Source organism: Sphaerodactylus townsendi, linkage group LG06, assembly GCF_021028975.2.
Source record: "Sphaerodactylus townsendi isolate TG3544 linkage group LG06, MPM_Stown_v2.3, whole genome shotgun sequence".
NCBI classification, from domain to species: Eukaryota; Metazoa; Chordata; class Lepidosauria; order Squamata; family Sphaerodactylidae; genus Sphaerodactylus; species Sphaerodactylus townsendi.
Window position 1 is genome coordinate 41,435,639 of NC_059430.1, and position 22,152 is coordinate 41,457,790.

Consider the following 22,152-nt stretch of genomic DNA (forward strand, 5'->3'; position numbering starts at 1 on the left):
AGTAATATAATCACTTACTTAGTAATGTGAGCCAGATCTACCATGATGCCCCTACACCATACACATGAATAGATACACCCTGCGGTGGTGGTGGTGGTGGTGGTGGTGGTGGTGGTCGTCGTCGTCAATTCAATTTCTATACCGCCCGATCCCCAAAGGGCTCCGGGCGGTGAACAACATAATATATAAACAATAAGCAGGAGCAAATCCGGTAAAATACAAACATAAGCTCCGTCAATAAAACATCTTAAAATACATAAAAACAGCGGCTAACAACTAGCAAATTAAACAAGAGGCGTCCAGGCTCAATTTAAAAACCCACCCCAAGAAGGGGGGGACGGCAGGCCCCTCAATATGAGGAGCTCTGTTGTACCAGTGCCAAAGCAGGAGCAGTGGGGGGGGGGGGGGCACCATATCAGCGGCTGGACACTCCAAAGGCCCGGGGGAACAACACAGTCTTACAGGCCCTGCCGAACTCATCAAGGTCCCGCAGGGCCCGGACAGTTGGTGGGAGGGTGTTCCACCAGGCCGGGGCCAGCGCTGTGAAAGTCCTGGCCCGTGTGGAGGCCAGCCGCATCATTGAGGGACCGGGGACCACCAGCAAATTGGCCTCTGCTGATCGCAGAGGCCGAGTAGGGACATCATCAACAAGTTTCTCTAAGCTAATCTGAAAATCCACTAATGAGATCAGTAAACGGTTAGATTACTCAGTCTTTGGACTGCAAGCCATATTTTGTGCAAATTGTGGATTGCTTGATACTGTTTGATAACTGCCAGTGAGGTATAGGAGCTCACTGCCTTCCCTAGGCAGCTGATTCCACAACTCAACTACTCTGATTGTAAAACTGTCCTGGGGACAATGTATTCCCAACTTTTCTACTTGTGATTTTTTTTTAACTGGGTTCTTAAAATTTAGTGATTTTGTGCATTATGGCTCCTTGCCCAAAATATATCAGTAAATATCTACCCCATCCCCCATCCCTTTCCATTTTACTAGGACTGAATCATGGGAAAGAACGGTTTGATTTTTATCCGAAGAGAAGTGGGTGAATTGAATCCAGCACATCACTTTACAGGCTTCTTACTCAACCAGCCTAGTGCTGTGCATGTTCTGAATCAGGACTATTTCACAGTGGCACACTCAGGTTTACCACCACATGTGCATTCAACACAGCCTGCAGCTAACTGTACCTCCTTAAACACTACACTAATATGACATCTGGGCTTCCAAGCAGGTTTGTCATATGAATACTTAAGAACGTCAAGTAATGTAAGATGCATTATTTTTTGGTGACTGTGCCTGCTCTGATGGAAATGTGGTACTAGAGCTTGAGACAGTTCACTGTCTTGGCAGGTAGAAATTGCATTGACAGCAGCACTTAATGCAAGTGTGGGATTCTAAGGTGGTTAATATATTTAATAAGAAATGTATTTACATCCTGCCCTTTCTTCATAAGACTCAAGATGCTATACATAAAATTCCCAGGTCTCCCACCCAGGAACTGGCAAGACCCAGGCTTGCTTACCTTTTCAACCAAATCTTGGAGTTCATGTAGTGTACTATATGCGTATCAATCTAGCTCCAAGGCAGATTGTTAAAACATGTACATGATCTCTTCTGCAATGCCGAAGTGCGAACATAATGAAACAAACCATTATCTGTTTCTGGCTGTGTGTTTACTCCTGTTCAAGTGACACAAACATTGATCTACAATCACAGAAGCCTCACAAAAGATTGCTTGATTTTTTAAAAAATGCAGTTGTCTAATTTTAATACCTTGCCACCATATAGCATACACTTGTGAATAAAAAATGCTGCAAAAGTTACGCGCTTACCAATATACACCCAATTTTCACACACATGCCCACCTTAGAAATCCAGACATCTTTATACTTCCAAAGGTGATCAACAAGAGGCTTGCCAATACTCAATCACCCTCTTCAAAAGTTAGAAACAGCAATGTTTTGAATAAGCCAGACATCCAGGAATTCACATGTAACTGATGCAACAGATTACAACATCTATCTACCCCTTCTCCATTCCTCCATGTATATATTAACTTATTTATGGCATCCAAGTAAGCATTACAGGCTGCAAGTGCCAGGCTGTATTACGCATTCAGTGTCTTACTGAATGTAGTCATGCCATGTGCCTAAAAGTAGCTCAAAGTGTTCTCCATGCTGGAGGATCATGGCAAAGGGCAATGATGGTACATTTCATAGAAAAGTGCCCTGCATAATTGCTGCAGATGTGGTTCTTCTCCCTAAAGCTTTCATATAACAGCATGAGTGCACACTTGCTGCCACAGAAAGCCTACTGACATGCTCTTCATAATGCAATGTATATCTTGTGCCTGGCTGTCACATCAGAGCAAATCCATTGCTGACACAGCTTGCAGTCCGGGGCTGCTGCTGCCCTCTCCCTGTCCCTTTGGGGAATGACATATTCAGCTAGCTTCTTAAGAATGGCTGCTGTATCTTTAGCATTTGGGAGTGGGATGTACTTAGTCCCAGCAAGAAGGAGCAGGAGGATGTGGGGCCAACAAAGGCTCCTGTGGTCTCCTTCTCCTTCTGGCTGTGGGACAGGGAAGGGGAAGTAGCAAAAGCAATTAAAGATCAAGAAAAAGAGCTCTGAGCATCCACAGCATCATGCACTCATTTGTACTTTGCATGCAGCCCTAAGGGATGCGCCTGTTTTATGATAAAAATGAACGTCTTCAACAACCACATATTTTAGATGAAAGAAAAAGAGGGGTTCAGTACTAGGATACTTTTCAAAGCATCCTGGATATGATGCAGGGCTCCTTGCCTTCAATGCCAAGATTCTCAAGCCTGCCAGAGAGCTGACAGGGAGATTGCTGATGCTGAAAACTTGATATGTTGCAGAAGTAATCAGCAAATATGTGGTAAGGTCCTGTGACAGTGATCAATAATCACTAATATTAGAACTGTGTAACTCTGAGAACCACAGTTTGAAGCCATCACATTGCCTACATTCCCAGTTTCTAGGTGATTGCCAAAGTTGCTTGCAATGAAGAATGTAAAATGTTCTCAGTACAATGGAATATACAGCAGCACCTATTTCAAAGAGCCAGGAAATTGCAGAAATATACTGCTAGGAATGAATAATTTACATAAGAATGTGTTAGCTTACATCACATTGCAAGCCAAGCACCAAACCTGGTGCACAACACCAATCGTAAATACATAATTTGTTTGAATTAAGAACTTCAGTATATTTTTTAAGTAGTAGTGTGAGAGAATGATGAGAGAGGACCAAACATGGAGGAGGTAATGGAGACTAGGCGATAGACAGATACAAAGGGAACTAAAGTCCTAACATGCAATTCTTTTTTTAACACTGTCTATGCAGCATGGCCTTGACTGACTAGCTCAGCCTTGTCGTGGAACCTAAGCCGTGTCAGCAGAGGCATAGCTAGGGAAAATGGCACCTGGGGCAACACCTGCTCCAGCGCCCCCCGCCCCATTTACCTTAATTGGCAGCAGCAATCTCGGGCAACCTGGCGGGGCGGGGCCGAGGGGCACCCTGCGGCGGCCCTGCCAGGCCACTCCTTCAGCTAGCTGAAGGAACAGCCTGGTGGGGCTGGGTTGAGGGGGGAAGGAGGAGGGGTGTGTGGGGCGATTTTCTACCCCCACGTGACTGAACGGGGGCCTGCCCAGGGCATTTGTCCCCAGACAGCCCCGTGGAAGCTCCACCTCTGCGCATCAACCCTGCTTAGTATTTGGAGGATTGGTGAGTTGCTATACAGAGGTAAATGATGGCAACCCACCACCCAAAGTGTCTTGCCTTGAAAATCCTACACGGTTGCCAGAAGTAAGCTGCAACTTGACAGCAATAAATAAATAAAATAATGCAGGTATGATGACTAGATGCTAGATTTTCTAAAAGTGAACGCAAAATATCAAAGACTACAATGTTTCTACAACACAGTGTGTGGAATGTATATAATCCTATGTGGACAGTATCTAGGGAGAGGCAACACAGAGGATGCAACTTTCACACTTAACTATCATTCTTGTCATAATTTCTCTTTAAAACCATCTTTCTGTGTTAGAACAGCTGATTTTTTCAATTGCTTTATAATTAATAAAGAAAGCCTGGTGTGGAATAAGTGACAGTGTGCGACTTGCCCTTGCATTAGAAAATAGAAAACAAATTTTGTCTACATTAATCATGTCGAATGAATGGTGAGGCAAGCACAAGAGGTTTCAAATTGTAAACATTTACCATAAATTAATCTCATTTAGTTCATTTGGAGTCACTAATATGTTAACAAGTCTATAATTTAGTTTGCATATGGTTCTGTCCCTGGACTACCTTTAACACCAGTACCTTTTTAATTGTGGTAACAAACATGTAACTCAAATGATTTTTTACAAGTTCTTACATTTCCTATTCTTTTCTATTACAGCCTAAGGCTGTGACATCTCAAAGGGTGTTAGTTGAGATTAGTTGAGACTTGATTCAATTAAAGCAGCTAAAATATCTGATTTTCCATTCTTTCCAGTTCAGCAAGAGAGATCGATGTGGAGAAGCAGGGTTCTTCAAATGCATCGTGTGCTAGATTGGGTACCACAGGCATAAATCGGATCTCTGTCCTAGCAAGGATGTCCTTGAGGACATCCTGTTGTTTTTGATAGGATGTGCAAGTACTCATCGCATCCTTGTTCTGACCCAACTGGTCATGAATAAATTTCTTGAGCACAACTAGAGCTGGATCAGGGCCATTATTTACCTTTAAAAGTCACGCCCTCCTTTATCATATGCATTATTTAACATAACTATTTGTTTAAAACCAGTTTTAGAACCATTAACTGACTATCTTGACTCTTCAGCACTATGAAAATATGCAACAGGTTTTTAAAAACCTTTGAGGTGGATGGCCAGCTGTCGGGAGTGCTTTGATTGTGCATTCCCTGCATGGCAGGGGGTTCGACTGGATAGTCCTTCTGGTCTCTTCTAACTCTATGATTCGATGATTGTAAGTCCTGAACTTGGAAAACTCAAGGAGTGCTACTTTTATTTTTTTTAAGTTAAAGAATCCTTATAGACCTTAATCTCAGAAAGTTATTAGTTTGTAAGAATGTGTTTTTTGGGGGGGAGGGAGGTTAGGCTCTGATGATTGTCTTTCCCCCAAAAGGCCTTAGCAAGAACAGCACATGCATCCCTTTAAGAATAAAATTATACCCTGTGTTTTTTGGTGAGGGGTATAGGTGGGCGCAGAAATTCTGATTCTGCGAGTCTCAAGTACTAAGAGGTGGTGCTACTGATGATTCAGGAATATCATCCTTCAACATGCCACTCTGTTTTCAAAGTGCATTTTGACCCTTGGGCTCAGTACAGACGGAGAGATCCAGAAGGTGCTTTCAGGAGGTGAGTGAAGGTCTCCTTAGAGTGATGAAGAATTGCAGCAGAAAGCCTGTGAGTCAAGATTCGTTCACTGTCTCTGGAAAGAAGATCTCATGGCACCTTCGGACTGTGTCGTGGGGAGACTGGATACTATGTCCTACTGTCCGAGGATCGTCATAGATTTCATAATCATTCCCACCCTAAGGATAACATAAGAACATAATAAGAGAGTGCCTAAGTCACACCATCCAGGTCAATAGATGTGCCTAAGTCACACCATCCATTTTTACTCCAAAAAAACACAAAGGTTTTAAAAAAAACCTATATGTAAATACAAAAATATAGCAACAGTTGAAGAGACCTGTCTTTTATAGTAACGGGTGCTCTCAGAAGAGCTGGCCAACCTATATAAGAATGAACAAAGTGGTTATTATCCTTCTCAGTCCCACACAGTGCCTGGTCTTTTGTCAAAGAGCAGAGCTGGATACAGCATACTTACAGGACTTGTCTCATTCCCAAAAAAATGTATGATATCAAATCTTTCCTCATCAAGGATATCGAGGCAACAGCGCTTATCCCAGCCCTCTGGGAAGACGTCAAAACTAATCATGCCACCTGCCAGGGGAAAGGAAGAATTTAAGACAAAGGTCTGTAAGCAATACAACCCCTTCAATACCCGGGGCATAGCAGAATAAATCATCACTCTACAGATGGTCATGCACCATTACAGTGAGTCTGCCTGACTCTCCAACACATTAATTCAATAGATGCTGTTTCCATGGCAATGGGGAAGAATGGCGTCAGCAAGGCCCCAATTACCTTAAGGCACAAACAGAAGTCAAGTGGCTTGTGTAAGCACGACTGAACAGGGTCCTGTTAACTTTCCAGAAGTATATGCGAGGAAATGGAAAACTACTAAATGGAATACTACTAGTTGATTGTGTTCCAGTCCTTTAAGTGCGATTGGACAGGGAAAGGAGATTCTATTGAATGCAACAATAGATGTAAAATGCAGGCATTCCAGAACGTCCTTCTGGTAACTGGACTGATTACTAAGAAGAGCAAAGATTGCTGCTGTTTGTCAGACAGTAGGCCCTTTTTGCAACAGTGCACCTATATTCTAGATAAATTCTTCTGGCATGCTGGTGGTTGCTTTCAACTCCCAGAAGAGAAAGTACTACGAAGACATGCATGTTATTTTCAGCCCTGCAGTTGTTGTTGCAGCACCTACAGTGGAGTTACCTGCCCACAAGGAAGGAAGGTGAACCCTCTTGTTGCTGCTGAACCTAATACCATGTGTTGCTGCTACTATGCAGCAGCCCACACGATTGTGGGCTCACACAAAAAAAATTTAGCCATAGAGTAAACCATGTTCTTATTTTAGTCATTATTTGCAAGAGGCAGAGATCTTCTGATGAAAGAGCAATCCCTAAGAATATTTTCACAGAAGAAAGTTTCACTGATTTTAATGAGATTTGTATCTGAGCAAATGTGTTTAGAGAAGAAGAATACAATGAAAAATAGATTTAACACTGAAAGGGACCATCACAGTGAAACCTCTTTTCAATCCACCAAGCAAAACACTCATCTGCCTTTGAAGAGGAAACAGCACTTGACAGTTTGCTGTTCCAAAATCCCAAAGAAAAAAATGCACCAAGCTATGAGCAGGTCCATGCTCACCTCTGGAAAACCGCAGACCCTTGTCGGCAAACTCCCTCTGCAGGGCAGCTACAAACTTCTCTCGGATCCTCTCTTTCTGCAAAGGAAAGCAAGTCAGGGGAAGAAAAAAACAGGAGCAATAAAAGTTTACTTTAACTTGAGCCCTGTCAGAATCTACCTTTTCCCATGTTCAGTATATATACCTTGAAAATTTTGAAAGAGAATATCAGATTAATCTTCCTGCTTTGAGTTCACCTTTCACAAAGATGCCTAGTAATACTACATCAAAACATTGCCAAAAAAAAGAGAAAAAAAGAACAGGATATCTGCTGAAATAGGCCCATGCAAGATATAAGAAGGCCTTTATAAGTTATGCAAGTTGTCTTCATTTGACTTTCACATGAACCACACAATGCTAAAAACTTGCATATGAAAATCCTAGGATTTATATGCTTCTGTGTACCATGCTAAACTGACTTAAAGGACACCACCTGTCCATTTTAGGACTAATGAGCATTATTTACCTTGTCCAGCTCTGAAAACTCTATTCGCTCCTCCATAGTGCAGCTTCGACCAACGGGAGAGATGTTCAGCATTCCATTGCGGAATTCTATGAAGGTCCCTCTTTGCATGTTTTAGAGAAAAGGAAAGAAGGGGATACTTGAATATGTGGCTGCAAGGCATGACAGATATGCTATGCACTTGTGGTTTCTTCAATACAAATCAAGCAGAACCTTCCCAGCGATGATACAACACAAGATAACTAAATATATATACTTTTCTCTGGTCCTTCCCAGATGTGTGTTGCTAGTTCCATGCTATGAATTTCATTTCTAGGAACATGTGGGCCCCATTTAGATTGGGAACATAGGATGAAGAAGCAGAAGAAGAGAGTTTATGCTAGTGCCTGATGATTGCTAACCAGGCAGTTACCAACATAGGATATCAGTTCGGCTTGGATCCTGCCTAAAAGTTCTGTGAATAGAAGAGGGTTTTTTTCTGATTTTCTCCCTTCCAAGTTATTACTGTGGGAGCTCTCACTGCAGGAGCAATATATCAGCAGGAATTATGGGCAACAACATAAGGCAGGGAAGTCACACTCCATGCAGCCTTCCATCCAAATTTTAGGTAGGATCCAAGGCAGTGTTTTGTCATGAATTATGAACAGGGTAAGAATTTCCAAGGTAAGAGTGACCAACTAGTAAAAAAACCCTCAGGTATTACAGGCACTGAAAATTTGTATCACAAGATTATTAAGTGCACTCTTCATCAGTATGACTATTAAAACTGTGACCACTAGGCAACCCAGTGGCCCGTCTGTGGTTCTGTGCCACATTTTCCTCTACTTTCTTGCTCTTACCCACTTCCTTATCCTCATCTACTTAAAACAGCTCCACACACAGGACTGTTCTCATTCAATTAGCAACACTTATTCGCTACTTAAATATGTACGGAAATCATGTGACAAAAGACTGATGAAACTCAGGTTGTTCAGGAAATATGCTAATTTCAAATATTGGGAGTGATCTGGTGGGAAACAGAAGGAACCACATCAGTTCTTCCTCTGTCCTCTGAGGTCAGGGCAATGAATTAAACTACAGCAATAAAGATTAAATAATTTCTTCGTATTTTACTTCATATTTATTATATGGTATACAGACACTTTTTGTGTATACCATATAATACATATCATTCTTAAAAATAGATGTTATAATTTTTAGCTCTACTTTTGAGGCTCCCTGTACTTTTCTGGTTGACTTCTTTTTCTCCTGGCCTTAAAATGAAATACAGTGGCTACATATTTGTGCAACTGCCTTCCTTACAGGTTTTTATCAAAAGATTGGATGACCACTCCATATTGTTTAAAGACAGGTTTCCTTCTCCTTATCTTCCAGCTGGCAGTTGGGCTAGACAACCTTCTGGAACCCTTCCAACTGCCTGCTTTTTGATTCTAAATACTCAGATTAGCTAGACATTAAATGCAGTTTGTGCATGCAGAAGCATAAGGCAGGATCATTACCGTTTCTTGGGTAACTTTAGTAGTGCTATGTAGTTGAGACAGAAGTTGATCAGTTCTTGTAGAAGTTCCTCTCCGAGGTGGTCCTGAATAGCCTGTGGGTCAAAGGTCAGTCACACTAAAACAATGAAATACAATTCCTAGATGGGCTTGTTTACCCAATCCATCTAGTCTGTTATGATGGCAGCAAGTGGTGTGCACCAATTTTTTGCGAGGGGGGGATAATTCTTCAGGTTTGGGTTTAATACTCCTGGAAATTTTCAAAGAACCTCAAAAAATCAAATCCCTATACTAAACTTTTTGGGGAATTCAATTTTTTGGGGTGGCTATTAAACTCAAACTTGAAAAATTCCAGCTGCCTCTGAACTCTACATGGGTTTTGAAGCCGCAAGTAGTTCAGAGCTGAACAATGGCCTTGGCTCAGTTGAGCCCAGCATTCAACTCTTTGCTGCCTGCCACCCCCAAGCCCATGTGGAGTTTGGAGGCAGCAACAGTGCAGAGCTGAACTGATAAGGTATGTTTTTTGCCAGGGGAGGGGGTTGGTTCAGCTTTGCCACATGCAACCCCCCAATGTCAACAAGAAGACAGGAGCCTTTGTTTTACGTTAACCTATTAGATGACTCACTGGAGCCCATTAAGGGAATGCTGAGAAAGCATCTTCTCTGTGGAGAGATTAGGAGTAGGGGAAGAGAGAGATGGAGGGAATTTTCAGTGTTGGTGGCAAAACTCAAAGTAGCTATGCCTACCTGCTTGGAGACTAGTTGTCCATTCTTGTATTGCACAGTGCCATTTTCCGCAAAGACGTAATCAAACTTGTTGATGACTGTGAGGAAGGAATTTGGCGGAACAGAGAACATGTTTAGAGGGGAAAGTGAGGGAAAAGAGATGAACATCAGAAAAAAAGTTTCATGTAACTCTTTTTGTCAGTCAGACAACCACGGACCAAAAAGTGTATACCGGGAGGTTGAATTCTGTGATCTCTGTGGCTCAGTGCTCGAATTACACCAGGCCAGAGAAGCACAACGTGCGCCCCCCCCTTTATAATAGCCTCTTTAGCTATTGCTTTTAGTAAATGAATGAGGTGGGGGCATGGATTTGCTTAATTAAGGTCTCCCTTATCTTTCCCCCATCATTTGAGAACTGCTATGGATTTCCTTGGACACTTTTATCTTCAGAAGTTTTATGCAGACTCCAATTCTCATGAATAAGTAGAGTCATGTTACACACAACTCAGAGTCATGAGGAAGAGGTAGTGTAAGATCTGAACTATACCTGATCACACTTCTCTTCCATATGCTTGCTTTCTCTCTCCTTCCCCCCAACCATGGACATCTCAGTATCACAGTTAATGATTATGTAGCTTCTTCTAACTACAACAAACAGACGAACAATGAATTAGCAATTCATTTAATGATGCCTTGAATTGTGAGATCCTTCCCATCAGGTAGCATCTCTCCTTCAGAACGAAGGTTACAGAACACTTTAAAAACAGCAGATTGAGTAGATTTTAGGGGCACAGAGTTACCCTTCAGCTTTATTCCTGCAAGTGCATGCAGGTGTCTAATGAGGAGGCTGTGGGGCCCATGTGGTCTAATAGCCAAACAGGTGTGGATGGGTAACATTGCATTCTTCTGTTGCTTCTACTGGATACTAACAGGTAAGACAAAAAGGGCAATTTTGTCACCTTCCAACCTGTATGGATTGCAGACCTTGCAGATCCCTTAACTATAGGAATAAAATTTCTTGGAGTCAGAAACCACTGGGGGTGGGGGGAGAATGTGGGAAAGATCTGAGACCATCAGAATGTGAGAAAGATCTGAGACCTTCTGCTGATGGTTTGCAAGATCCAATCCCCCCTTTTTTTTGTTTACTGATATGCCTTGTGGTCTGAGTTCATATTAGTTCTTATGGCCCTCAGTGTTCTTGCCCGAACACCTACCTTTACGATTCCTTTTTTGTTCGTTCTTCCTCCACAGAAATAGGAGCCAGGAGAAAAAATGTGAACTCACTGTGAGTGAGTTGTTCCATCTAGCCCATGGTAGTCTAACCTTGCCTGGTAATCTCCAGGGTCTCAAGCAACCTAAGATCCATTTAACTGGAAATGCTGAGGACTAAACTTAGGATCTTGTGCATGCAAAGCTTCTATTCTGACAGGGAGCGGTGGACTCTCCTTAGCATCTATTTCTCTCTTTGAGAACTCAAACTAAATAGGCAGGTATCTGTCCTCCTCATGAGTTTCTGCACCAGCATTCTGGAAGGAAACAGTATGCTGTCAGAGGCTAGAGTAAGGTCTACTTTCTCACTTTCCAAGGCCACCGGGAAAGACAATGAGGACATGGAAACAATGAAAAAATTTGCATATCCATTTGGGCTTACTGGGTCTGCAATGATATTACAATGGCAGGGAAACATATAAACCTGTCTTAAGATCCAAGATGGAGAAATAGTATCTGGTAGAGCCCTATTCTGGATTGTACTACTTCAGACTGCAGGCAGAGATCATATATTATCTGCACATTAAAAATAATTCCTAGAACATGAGACATCAGGGCAAAGGTTAAGTTAAAAGCCCTCTTACTGACACACGAACCATCTGTGGAGAAAGAACACTGAACGGTGGAGCACTGAATCATATGATTTCCTCACAGTCTCTGCATGTCTGAGCTGGTCCTACAGCTCACCAGCATGTTTTCTATGATTTTTATTCTGCAACAAATGCAACTGATTGCATCCAGCAAACAACTAAGAACATAAGAGTCTGCTGGATCAGACCAGAGTCCATCTAGTCCAGTACTCTGCTACTCGCAGTGGCCCACCAGGTGCCTTTGGGAGCTCACATGCAGGATGTGAAAGCAATGGCCTGCTGCTGCTGCTGCTCCCGAGCACCTGGACTGCTAAGGCATTTGCAATCTCAGATCAAGGAGGATCAAGATTGGTAGCCATCAAGATTAGTAGCCACTGGGTCAAGAGAACAGAAATTTAGATGTGTTTCTCACCTTCATCCCCTTCTCCAAGCTGCTCAGCTATCTTGGCGTAGTCGGAGCCCCCCACTACACCAATCATCACTCTCTTACGCAGCTCTTCCAGAAACTCGGCTACTTCTGGCTCAATTTTCTGAGGGAAAAAGTTGAAAAACACTAAACTATTTAGAAATGATCACTGTAAAGTAAAAGTTATCAAGAAATTTGACCCCTCCCTCAAAAATCAAGTGTTTCCGTGAAGATTAACAAATTCACTAGGAAGTTTGTATGGTTAGATCAGGGGTCTGCAAACTGTGTCTCTCCAGATGTTCATGGACTACAGTTCCCATCAGTCCTGCTACTTGGCCATGGTGGCAGGGGCTGATGGGAATTGTAGTCCATGAACATATAGAGAGACACAGTTTGCAGACCCCTGGGTTAGATCAATAGAGGTACAACAGTACCAGGAAAAGCCTATAAGGCTAAACGATTAACAAAATGCAAATGATTCAGTGATTCCTCACCCTTTGTTCTGATACTATCAGTAAACTCAGCTTGAAAAAAGCACTTGAGAAGGGATATCAAGGGAAAGACACTGGGCAGAGAGTCTCTTCTAAGCCCAAGCCTAAGGCCAAGTTGTCAAGACATGGATGACAGCTCACCCTTCTGTAACAGTAACAAACCCACCTCTTCAAATAAGGACTTGCCCCAATCATATCTCTGTGGATATGATTTAAATCACCATAGATATGATTGATTGCCAAGTGAGTACTGAATCTGACCCCCTCCAGCTGCCTTTCCTTACACTGTAATCCCCCAAAGTCCTACTGCCCACAGGCTCCAATATTGTAAGTAAGCCCAATTTGCGGGGAGGGTGGGGGAGAGCCTGGGAAATGGACTAGAGAGGGATAGCAGGAGAGGCACAGTAGCCTTTTTCAACCTTGATTTCAGTGTGATTATGGGATGGGAGCAGCTATAATAGCACTGGTTACAAAGGGATAGCAGCTATTCTGCCATATTGATACACTTTGGACTGTTCCTGGACAGTATTTGCATGCTGCATCAGTTTTATAATAGTTGAACTGAATGTCTACATGCTTCTGAGTACATTTCAAGAACTCACACATTTGAAGAAGAAGAAGAAGAAGAGTTTGGATTTATATCCCCCCTTTCTCTCCTGCAGGAGATTCAAAGGGGCTGACAATCTCCTTGCCCTTCCCCCCTCACAACAAACACCCTGTGAGGTAGGTGGGGTTGAGAGAGCTCCGAGAAGCTGTGACTCGCCCAAAGTCACCCAGCTGGCATGTGTGGGAGTGTACAGGCTAATCTGAATTCCCCAGATAAGCCTCCACAGCTCAGGCAGCAGAGCGGAGAATCAAACCCGGTTCCTCCAGATTAGATACATGAGCTCTTAACCTCCTACGCCACTGCTGCTCCACCAGTCCCAGTCGGACCTACAGAGAAAGTGTAGGTCAGCACAGTGTATTCTTGTAAAGATACTTTATTTTCAGGAGGCAAATTTAACCTCCATAAGATCTTCTGCCTTTTCAGTGGTAGAACCCATTCTACAGACTAATATCCCAGAGAAGGGCAAAGAGTGCCTCCCCTGGACAAATTTCAAAAATAACGCAAAGGTACATTATTTCAGCCACGTTTTGACTGATCTGCTATATTCTTTTGGTTGGTTTCTGATTCTGTAGTTAGTGGCTAATGTCTTATTTGTCTGAGTTCACAAGTTTCTGACTATCATTTCTGGCAATGACTGTGGGTTTTGTGCTGCTGCATTTTTATGATTATATTTTGTTTACCTGGAAGTCACCAGGGGCTGGGACAGCAGCGCAGAGAAGAAGGCTTAAAACTTGTCTCCTTACAGTTCCAGTTGGAACTGAGCATGCCTGGGAATTAAGTTCCAAGCACTTCTATAGCAACAGGACCTCTGGTGGACACGTGGTTTTTGTAATATGCGACTTAGATATTAATGTCAGTTCTCCCAAAATGAACTTAAGCAGGCCATCAGATACAAGCTCTGAAAAAATGTTTACTTAGATGCTAGGTGCAGGGAATGAGATGAAAATCAGCCGTGGATTTATGTCCCTAATTAGTGGAGCAAAGATAGGGAAAGCAGAGCTTGCCCTGTAAATGAAAAAAAAGCGCTGGGTCTTATATCTTTGTATACACCTTTAGATTTATTTGGAAGCTTATTAAGGGCTTACAAAAGTTTCTGCTGGAGTCAATTTTGTTAGTCCTTAAAATGCCACTAGACTCCTGTTTTACATGGCTGACAAGGTTTCTCTGGGGGTAAAAAGTTTGAAAACTACTGGTTTTATAGGACAGGGATCCATGTCTTGTTCCACTTGGGTAGGATAACACATTGCTGAAACTGTTTATATGTCTCTCTCCCCGCTCCCCCCCAAAAATGATAGGGTTCATAGAGTTAAATACATTATTTCTTTATATATCCTTATATTTACTACCTTTGGTAGTTTACTTTTCTGTATGTAGCTTCCAAGGAATGGGAACAATTCAGGCTGATGGAAGGGCCACTTGGTCAGAGCAAAGTGCCTTCCAGCCTAATTTGGTTACTAGGCAGATTGATGTCCCAGCCACCTGCAGTTTGGGGAGGAGGAAGAAGTGATGGAAATGGAGGGCCATTTTATGCCATCAGCATAAGTGGTATAAACTGGTTCCTGGATGGCACTGCCTTAGGCTGAAATTGGGAAGTCATCTTATTTGAATAGTTCCTGCAAGCCCTGCATCATCAAGGATACATAATAGAGTCAGATGGTGTAGAAGCCCTGACCCGGATGGCCCAGGGCCATAGCGTAGGCCAGGGTAACACAATCTTGTCATATCTTGGGGTGCTTAAACTCCTCTATTTAAAACTTTGCCTTGAAAACTCTACAGGGTCACTATAAATCAATTGTGGTTGTTTGACAGCACTTTCCACCACCAGCTAGTGTGGAAAGACCAAACACACATACCTCCCTCTCAACGTTGAAACAGTTTTACCGAAGGTAACTGGCAGTAGGTTCAGGGCAGACCCAACATAATTAGTTCATAGTTCACCTATGGAACTGACTGCCACAAGATGCTGCAGCCATTAGCAGTCTTCTTTTCACCCAAACTCACGGAGAAATGGCTAAAACCATGGGCTGTGAAAGGTAGCGGAACTTCCCTGAGTGTCAAGTGCCAGAGAGGGAGAAGAGACGACTTCCCCATTCTCTACGGCTTGTCGACTTCCCAGAATCTGGCCAGTTTGGGAGACCAGCTATTCACCCGGGTCCGGGACTGACCTTGGGCAGATCCGACAAGCCACTGCCGCGCAATGGCCGAAGCCTCCCCGCCCGCCCGAGCGCGCCGCTCCTTCCTCGACCTCCTCACCCTGCACGAACTCCTCTCAAGCACCAGCGCCCGCGTCAGAGCCCCGGAGGGCCACCGACGCTCACCTACGGAACTGACTGCCACAAGATGCGGCCGGCCAGACTGGGATCGGAGCTCTGTTGGCTGAGCTTCCGAGTGCGGTCCCGGTGCCGGGCGAGGCGGAAGGGCAGGGAACCCGCCGGGCTCCATTCATTCCCGCATTCATTCCCGCAAGGGCGCCGCTGCAATTGCAGCAGCCCGGGTCGGGGCAGAAGGGCACGGAGGAGAGGCTGTACCTGGCGAGGCGGGGTGAGGGTCCCGTCCACATCGAAGAGGCAGAGGATCCGCTCCCTGCTGCGCTGCTCAGCCATGGCAGCCCCTTCCTCCTCCTCCTCCTCCTCCTCCTCCTCTGCGGCCGCCAAGACCAGGCGGCGGGCGGCAGGACAGAACGGAGGCGTCGGCCACAGGCCCGCCAATCGCGGCGCGAAGGGCCTCGCACGTGACTCATGGGAAGCCGACTGGCAACACGTACACGCCTGGCGGTGACCCTTAAGGAGCAGCGGCGGCGGCGGCGGCAGTAGCGGCTCCTGGGAATGGCCAGGTTTGCTCGGTGCTCGGTGCGGGGCTTCACTTCCTGTCCCGGGAAAACCCATTCGCCTGGAAGGGGAGGCCAAGACCCGCTTGCATAACCCATCAAAGGAGAACAATCGAAAGCCAGACCTAACCAGAATAAGAAGATCACTAATTGCGCAGGCTGTAGAGTTCCGCAGAATTCTTGGTCAGGCTGGACCTTGGAAACAAAAAATAAGGAAAAAACAGGCAGGAGGAGAGGGGACGTTGTGACGAGAGTTCTGCAGAAGTGGGAACTCGCTGGCTATCTCTCACTTACATGGAATCCCCCTCCTTCGCCCTCCTCCTTCTGTGCTTTCTCTTCCTTTACCCCACCCCAGTCTTCTCCCTCCCTCCCTTTTGGTTCTCTTCTTTCCTCTTATTTTCCCCCTCCCTTTTTTGCTATTGAGTAAGCTGACCCCAGAGGGTGGATGAGCTGTCATCGATGACGTTGGCATTACAGAATCTGTCCACTTATGAGAACAGAACAGAGTATGATAAAGTGTTAAATTTCTGTATATTTATATTTTAACTGTTTATGGATTAGTCTGAGTCATGTTAATTGTTTATTGTACCATTTAAACTATGCTTGTATTTATTTCTCTCTGGCTGGAGTAGGTGGTAGAAATTAAATATATGTTTTAAAAAGTGGGTAGAATATGTTGGGTCCCAACTGGAGGGGACCATGAGGTGGATGTATCAGTTGGGGTAGAAGAGCAAGATTCCAGTCCAGTTGCACCTTAATGGCCAGCAAAATTTCCAGAGTCAAAGCTCAACTGCCTTTGTCAGCATAGTTTGAGAACTGCAGAACACATTAGCATCAGTCTTTGTTCTGAATGCTGGGACAAGCCTGGAGGGTGATGTGTCCCTTTCTTCACCACAACTGAAGATCTTCCCAGTTATTTTCCCCCATCTTCTGTTGCCTTCAATGCACCTTAGTGTGGCTACAGTTTGATACATACATACAGAAAGATACATTTGTCACAAGTTCCACAAGTTTGTCACAAGTTCAGGCATTGTGCTCGCAAAGGTATCTTTCTCAAAACAGCAAACTTAGCTACACTAAGGTGCATTGAAGGCAACAGAAGGTGTGTGTGTGTGAGAAATTACTGGGAGGACCTTAAGTTGTGGTGAAGAAAGGGACACAATACTGCAGGAAGAAGTTCCCCAACTTGGATCTGTCAACCTTAACACACACACACACCCTACCAGTGGGCAGGGAAGACCTACAAGGACAGGATGACTGTCTTGCTATTTGCCTGAAGAATACACAACTAGAGACACCCACTTTTATTATGGAAAAAAAGAAGTAAGAACCTGTGGTCTTGCCTTTAATAATCTTTGGCCCAGCCAGCCCTTAAAGTTAACGTTATGACAATGGATGTCTGTTATTACTCCTTAAGGAAGCTGTAGTCTGGCAGACAACCACCAAACCCTCCCTGGTGATTCTGCATGCATCTAATAATGAACCTAGTACAGCAGCTTAATGAGAAAATCAGGGTCCCTCTGCTCCTCAGTAACCTAGGAGAAAGAAAGACAAACACCATTTTCCAGTTATGCAAAGGCCTGGGCTTATATAGAGTGGACGAGAATGGGTTTTATTTCCTGTTGCCCTCCTGCAGATCATGCCTATTGTTTTCTGATGTGCAAGAGAAGACAGAATTTGAAAGGTGCGTTTATATGCCAATTACCAGATAACAGGGCATGGATAAAATCAACTGAGAGATTGGTGTAGGCTAGCCTCAGGCAAGGACAATGTGTGTAGTGGTGAGGGTGAAAAGGGGTTTAAACCTCTATCATTAAAGCAGCATGGAAACTGCCTGATCTCTCTTTTCCTGAGGATAATTAGTTTGTGTTTTGAGTTGTTTCATCAGGGATTTCTGTTTGCATTGGAGAAATCAACTGTAAAATCCAAATAGTACAGTTAAATGACATTTAGGGTTATTATGCTGCATTCCATAGCATAGCTTAAGATGGTTTATTTTTAATGGATCCATTTCGGCAGAAATTCAAAAACAAAAGTAGTTTCTAAGTTTCAGGTGAAAATAATAGTTTGGTTTTTGTACAATGTACAAATATGAAGCTTTGTAATATGCAATGAAAACACTGCATATGAATTAACATCATCAGAGTATTTGTTAATCCTAACAGAGTCCAAGTTCCCACAATTATTTTGCTGCCTTCAAATGTGTGTGTGTGTGTGAGTAAAATGCTATCAAGTCATAACTAACTTATGACAACCCAGCAAAAGGCTTTCAAGGCAAGGAAGAAGCAGAGGTGATTTACCAACGCCTTCCTTGTCAGTCTTCCTTGATCTCCATTCCAAAAGCCAACCCTGCTTAGCTTCTGTGGTCTAATGAGATTGTGGTGTGCCATGCCACCTTCCCTCCCTGTTTTAAGACCAGAGCCAGAGTAAGACCTTTAAATAACCTAAGCAGTGAAAAGATTATGGTATCCATGTATACTATATTGTATACAGTATATATATGTATACAGTATACGTAAAAAAGCAATAGCAAACCATAAATATATATATTCGAGTGAATAAATATAATTATTTGTATGAAACCAAACATGGATTATTTCATTGCTTTCTTGCCTTGAGGATACATAGCATTTTAACACTCACTGTTTACTGTTGCTTACTTATAACTTTATACCACGAAGTTTTCTCCTGCATTTTTAATTGCAAAGTCTGATCATTTCCTCAAAATTAATCTGATGTAATAAATCTGCTTTGATACTTAAAAGAAATAACAAGGAAAACTTGCTATAGGGCCCTCTTTACTTGAAGTCCTAAGCATGTGCCTATTTTGCTTAATGGTTAATCCGGAGGGCTGCTTAAACCACTTCAGCAAAGTATATCAAATTGCATATGAACTACTGACTGAGCTGTCTGCAACCATTCCATTACTGCAGATGTGTTTGTGACTGGGGTCGGAGAGAGTCAGAGTACCTGTGGTGAGAAGGCTAAAGCCAGCTAGGTGGGGACCCCACCTCCATAGTTTAAATAACAATGCTGAATTGGCTTCCATCTTCTTTGTTGTCAGCTCCATAAAACACCCTTATAGTATTTTGTTCCCCCACGTTTGTTAACACCATTCCTGACTGCAGGGCATTTAGCAGCACTCTCTGGTCATGCTCTCTCCCACTTTTAACTCAGCCTCCAGCTACCTACCTCCCAGCTCCATATTGCCACCTCCTTAAGTCCCACCCAATAATTAGACCTGCTCTTCCTGCTGTAGACCAAGTCTTCTGGGCTGTCAAAGCAGAGTGCTAGTGGGGTGCCCTCCCCATGGACCACTGCTGTATGTGTTAGCCACCCACACCCTGCCATTGGAGCACTGGGCCTTGCCACTGGGTGTCTGCCCCACATGCTGCTGTGCTTCTTGGGGTTCCTGCCACACCTATTCATCCATGTCAGGTCCCTTGGTCCTTGTCAATCCCTATTACCGCCCAGAGTCACAGTGTTCCTTATTTTTTAATAAGAAGCTATACACGTTTGTCATGGTAATTATTTATTTGGAATATCTCTATGACATCTTTTCAAAATTTTGCCTAAGGTTGCTAGCAACAAGGGTGGAATGATGAATAGAAAACAGTTCAGAAAATTCCAAACGCTAAAATTCTCAGCAGGAAGTACAATAATCAGTAAGATCAGTGGCATATTTACAAATGGAAGGCAAGCTGTAGAGAGGGAGGGTAAAATATCAAAAGGGTGGAAAATTAGGTAAAATCCTGGATGAATTATTTTATGCCTAGTGCCTATACGCCAGTGAAACAGGTGCCAGGCAAGCTGTGAGCAGCCTCAACATTCATTCTAGATCTTCTTGAGGAACAATTCTCTTTAAATATTCTAACAGTATTATCAAGGGTAATAGCATAACTAGTCATATTCCCAATTAAATGTATAGTGTGCATACAAAATGCTCTTTTAATCGAACGGTTCTAGAAATGTAGATACAGTCAACATAAGCAGCCTGGGATCTTATGTTCAATGGTATAGATATGTGGTTCAAAATTTTTGAAATAATCACATTTGTCAATTTAAAAATTATTCCACCTCCAAACTGGTTTGCATTATTAAAAGCAGCTGTCAGAATTTAAACATATGATTATGTGTAACTGATGACTTATGTCCCAACCTGCAGGATGAATCATGTAAATGCTTTAGCTCCACCAAGTGGCAACTCATTGTAATAAATCAGTAGGGCAAACAATTAAGAGGCTATGTATTGTCGAAGGCTTTCACGGCTGGATTCAACTGCTTGTGGTGGGTTTTCTGGGCTGTGTGGCCATGGTCTGGTGGATCTTGTTCCTAATTTTTTGCCTGCATCTGTGGCTGGCATCTTCAGAGGTGTATCATAGAGAGAAGTCTGTTACACACTGTGTCTAGTGAGAAGGAAAAGACAACTTCAACAAGAAGAGACTCTGAAAATTAGCAAAGCTTGGCTACCAGTACTTTAAAAAATGGACTGATAACCCCACCCGCAATACAATGCACTCAACCACACTTTTCAACAGCAAGTTCCACCCAAACACTTACTGATTGGTTCCCCACCCTGGGACATGGACAATATACCCCACTAAACTTTCCCTTCTTACTAGACACAGTGTGAAACAGACTTTTGTTGTCTTACAGCAACTGAGGAGACAGCATGTCTTTTCGGCGAGTGAGAGAAGCAGGGGGCAACTCTGCCGTCCCGTCTCCCTCCCAAGCCCTTTTATTGATAGTTACAGGTGGAAAAACAAACAGGGCATGCAGGTGGGGGGAAGCACAACACAATGGACGGGGCAAAGAGCATGGGTTAGAGTAGAGAATTAAGTATTTGCACGTACACACATATTGGGGCCAGAGAGTCTGCAATGTCAGCAGTTTTCTTCAAAACCATCTTTGGAAGGAGAGGTCAGTTGCACGTGAGAGACCTTTTTCCAAGCAGTCTATTGCTGTACTCAGGTGCCCCCTCTGGATGTTCCAAGCAATGTGCTGCCGTACTCGAGAGCCTCCCGGGTGCTGTGAGACCCCTTTCCAAGCAGAATGGCTGCCGTACTCGGGAGCCTCTCAGGCGCTGTGCCCCCCAACAGACTTTTCTTTGTGATACATCTTTGAAGATGCCAGCCACAGATGCAGGGAAAATGTTAGGAACAAGATCCACCAGACCATGGCCACACAGCCCGGAAAACCTGCCAGAACCTATTAAGAGGCAATTTATGCATGCGCTATTTACCTCGCATTTCCCTGTTTGCTATGCAGTGGTTTCCCCAGTTTTTTGTTTACATAAGGATTGTCCTGCTGTGAGGTGTCCCTTGCAGAGCTGATCTGGCATTTTGCCTGCTCCTGCCTCCTTGTCCTTCCCAAGCAACCTTCATCTGAAGAGGTTGCCTTGCCACCCCACTTTTTTTGGTGCCATCTTTGATCTAGTATTAATTTACTAGACCATGAAAGGTTTATATCAATTTCAAGGGTTATTGCTGGAGCAATAGATTCTCAGTGTGAAAATAATTTTTAAAACACAGTGCTTTTTGATCCTTCTGAAGTGGTGACAAGAAAAGTTGGCAAAAGTGCTGTTGTATGGGTAAGAAAAAGTAGTGAGGAGCAAAAAACCTGAAGAAAATGAAATGTATGCTGATTTCCTTTGCTTTCCCTGTGAAGGAAGAGAAAAAGTTACAATTTGAGAACTTTCAGAAACTGCAGATTTCCTGATCGGAGTGCACAGTGAATTCCAAAGAGTGGGGAATGTGTTTATAGCTGAAAATTTAACCCAAAGGAAATATACATTCAATGTGAAGGAGGCTACAAGTGCATAAGCAGTGTTATTCTACTAATTTTTCTGGTTTGGTTCCGTTGTACAGTCTTATTTATGTATTTGTTCTGGGAGGTTTAGAGGTAACATAATTGACTTTGCTTAGCTATTGGCTAGTACATTTTAATATTCCAAAACTTTGGGGGTTAACCCCCACATGTGTAGCAAGTCCATGTATAAAATTACACAACACACACAAAGCTTCTTCTTTGTTAGTGTAGGATTTCATTGCAGGCACACAAAAATTCTGAGCTTAGATACAAAATCCCACACTCAGTGTACATTTGCATGGTATTAGCCTTTCTTTCCGTAATATATTCTTCCTTTGCTAGTACTACACTGTAACCCAAACAGCTAAAATCTTATTTGGCA

General features: G+C 43.3%; 1 protein-coding gene across 1 annotated transcript; it reads right to left on the reverse strand.

Moving 5' to 3' along the window:
• Window positions 1-1,660: 1,660 nt before the first annotated feature.
• On the reverse strand, window positions 1,661-16,127 carry PMM1 (phosphomannomutase 1). The gene is made up of 8 exons (XM_048499726.1): window positions 15,664-16,127; window positions 12,044-12,161; window positions 9,794-9,870; window positions 9,051-9,142; window positions 7,555-7,654; window positions 7,052-7,127; window positions 5,871-5,986; window positions 1,661-5,571 (listed from the first exon to the last, which is right to left on the reverse strand). The coding sequence occupies exons 1-8, from the start codon at window positions 16,018-16,020 to the stop codon at window positions 5,449-5,451; spliced, it is 1,059 nt and encodes a 352-aa protein (XP_048355683.1). The 5' UTR covers window positions 16,021-16,127; the 3' UTR covers window positions 1,661-5,448.
• Between the last annotated feature and the right edge of the window lie 6,025 nt (window positions 16,128-22,152).